At 43.1% G+C, this 3,240-nt stretch overlaps 1 protein-coding gene across 1 annotated transcript; it reads right to left on the reverse strand.

The window, feature by feature from the left end:
• Positions 1–343: 343 nt before the first annotated feature.
• On the reverse strand, positions 344–2,696 carry LOC126995221 (uncharacterized). Its single transcript, XM_050854637.1, has 3 exons — positions 2,531–2,696; positions 1,696–1,873; positions 344–1,051 (listed from the first exon to the last, which is right to left on the reverse strand). The coding sequence occupies exons 2-3, from the start codon at positions 1,771–1,773 to the stop codon at positions 812–814; spliced, it is 318 nt and encodes a 105-aa protein (XP_050710594.1). The 5' UTR covers positions 1,774–1,873; positions 2,531–2,696; the 3' UTR covers positions 344–811.
• Positions 2,697–3,240: the final 544 nt, after the last annotated feature.

Genomic DNA, 3,240 nt, shown 5'->3' on the forward strand with positions numbered 1-3,240 from the left:
GGAAAGTAGGACATGTCAGTGTTGAGTGGCCAATTACACTACGCAGTCTTCAGCGTCCAGGCCTGCCAGGGTGTCTGTACGTGACTACGTGAGAATGAAAACTCGAAGGAAAGTAAACTCAACCCTCAACACTACTCTGTATAGTTAATAACCCACAGTACTTCAAGAGTGCCCTCAGCTAACCTAACATGAAAAAAAAAAGCCTATAAAAGGCGTGAAGAAACTTTTTATAACATTTGGAGGATAATTTGCACCAAGACAACTTATGTTCACTTTATTGATATAGCAAAATATCTTTGACAGGTGGATAAGGATACATTGTGCTGGATGATCAAATTTTTCATCTTCTGGCACGAATTTATTTGGTCCCCTATTACAAAATAACATTTGAGTCAAATGCATTAGGCAGTTTATAAAGATAAATTTATTGGATGAATAAAAAGAGGTAAAAAAGCCATTACCTGATATGGAAAGTAATCCACAGAATTCCTCAAGCTTCAGCCTATCAAGCAAACAATTTTGAAACACACACAGAGGCACCAGCGGGTCCACTGAAGGCCCAGTAAAACACTGAGGCACCATCGGGTCCACTGAAGGCCCAGTAAAACATTGAGGCACCAGCGGGTCCACTGAAGGCCCAGTAAAACATTGAGGCACCAGCGGGTCCACTGAAGGCCCAGTAAAACATGCTGCAGAGGCCACTTAGACAAGTGAAATCGACGGTTAGATACATTATCACATTATTCCGCCGTGGAACACACACACCCTGCCTGCTGCTGCTCCTCCCTTGCCAGACACACACACTGACGTCCTAGAAAGATAATTTACCCTCAAGCACGTTGTTCACCGCAGATAAGTCATACGCCTGGCCACTGGTGGTGCTGCTCAACTCGGGGCCGTCCTCCTCACCGGAACACTTCTCGATGATATCCATCCAGGGCCTTCTCGTACACGGCCTCATTGTCGTGGTGCTGCAGTCCTCAGTCTTGTCCAGTCCGCCGCACTTCTCATTCATCTGGCCCAGGCGGTCCACCTCATTGATCTCGGCAGTCTGAGAAGATGAACACATTTATAACCCTTTGCTGGGTGAATATTAACGAGCCATGTTAACCTACAATACTCCCACTGGTATGACACACAAATAACTGATGCATGCAGGAAGCGGTCCAAGTGGGCATCACCTCACTGGGTTTTATTGTGTCTTCCTAAGACAATAATGAGTGAATGACTAAGGAATTTATGTTAAGATACATGTCCTCAGACCTGATAATTGAACTCTAGCCTTTACATTACTTTATTAGTTCCTCGTAATTCAAAGTACCCATTCTTCAAACACATTCCAGCAGCCAACAAGTTATAACCCTGTTCACTATCACTGCCTCCATCACTGTATTGTGTAACAGCACTGGCCCGTCATCTGTGGCTATGGCCTTCCACCTGTGCCGTCTTTTCATGCCTGCTCAACAAAGACCTGTGTATCTACACTCAGCAATACATTCATTATGATGCGGTGATGCTACAGGACTGAAGATACTGAAGTCAGTTTATTCTGATGATCAATTTTTTTTTCTTTCTCTTATAAGCATTAGTTTACTGTTCCCCTTTGTGCTTGAGTTTTGAAGTGAAGAAAGAATACATCACTGAATGGTAGAGTATCCGATTATAAAATGTAAGAAAACATCCTCATGCACTTACCTTTGTGTCCGGTCTAATGAGTTCCAGAAGAGGTTGTACAATGCCAGCCTTAATGACGAAGTCTGAGTTTGGGGCCATCGCCAGCAGTGTTTCCAGGCACCCACACGGCTTGCTCTGTATGCCACGTTGGTGTGCGGCGAGCGGAGCAGTTTGACGAACGACACGACAGCTCCCGAGGCTGTTGGGGAGGCAAACACCGTGGAATACATGGAGGAACTAACTTCAAACTAATCATTTGTTCATACAACATAAAAACAAAGCAGGAAGATTCTATCAAGAAGCGACACCCTTTTCTACCTCCTTCTCTTCATCTTCAGACTTCATATTCCCCTCCACGTTTTTCAACGCGAGACCCTCACAGCAGGAACGATACAACTTAGGGCTGGATGCCACAGAATGCTTAACCTTGCTATTATTTATGAATGGGTCAGAAGGAACAGTACACAACGTGTAGGGCGGGGCTGCGGCAGGGCTCTTGTCAGCCATCAGATGACGCGCATCTCCACACGTTCGTCGTAAGGTAATCCTACACGTAACAGTAATGGTCGCAAATGTGTACAAACCATTTGACATTCGTATCTAGAACATTTTCCTTATTTCACATTGGCACAAGAGTAAGTCAGTTAACTTATAAACTAAAGATGGCAGTCAAAAGGCAAAACAAATCAGTAAGTGAGCAGAACTGCTGTTCCTATGGCCTTAATACATGTCAAAAGAATGGTCAGTTTCAGTTTGAGAAGCCTTGGTATTCCTCTCTTGAAAGTTTCATTTATAAAGAGGATAAATAGACATCCTGAACCCTGGCCTCTGGTTACAGCACTCAGGCCACACTCACTTGTCTGCCCTCTCCAGGAGGCGTACGAGGGGGTGCACCAGGCCGGCATCCGGGGTGGCATCTAGGGGCGGACTGAGAGCATCTTGCGTGCAGCTTGTGTGGCCACCGGCTGGGTGCTACTGTCGTTACTCGGGATGCCGTTGATAATTTCCTCCACACACAGTGTGGGGCCCTAAAACAGTACACACATATTATAACCTATAAAGGCTTAAAATTTCACAGCCTCCTAGAAATTTAAGAAATATATATATATATATATATATATATATATATATATATATATATATATATATATATATATATATATATATATATATATATAAAACCCAAATTATAAACGTCCTTGAAAGTTATTCAAAAGTTTTCATTGATCTTATGTACTCTAATTTTGTTAATCATCCCATCTTCCTGTTTAAACATGCAATGCAGCTGTTCCTGGAGAGCAAACCATTACGCAGTGAACACCAGATAAGGGGCCAAAGGCTGCACTTTGAGATGAAATGAAAATGGTCATGACTTCAGAACAGCACCGGGAAATAGTTTCCTAAAAATCACTTCTGTATTCCTCTTGCATTTGACCAACATAATTGATGCTGAGGTCGAGCAGCAACTTCTCTTCTTGCATAGTATGGAAAAAGGGAACAAAGCCTCAATACACACCAGCCAAACACTATATGGTATAATCTGTTATGAGGAACACATGCACCAAA

This window comes from Eriocheir sinensis, chromosome 1 (assembly GCF_024679095.1).
Source record: "Eriocheir sinensis breed Jianghai 21 chromosome 1, ASM2467909v1, whole genome shotgun sequence".
NCBI lineage: Eukaryota > Metazoa > Arthropoda > Malacostraca > Decapoda > Varunidae > Eriocheir > Eriocheir sinensis.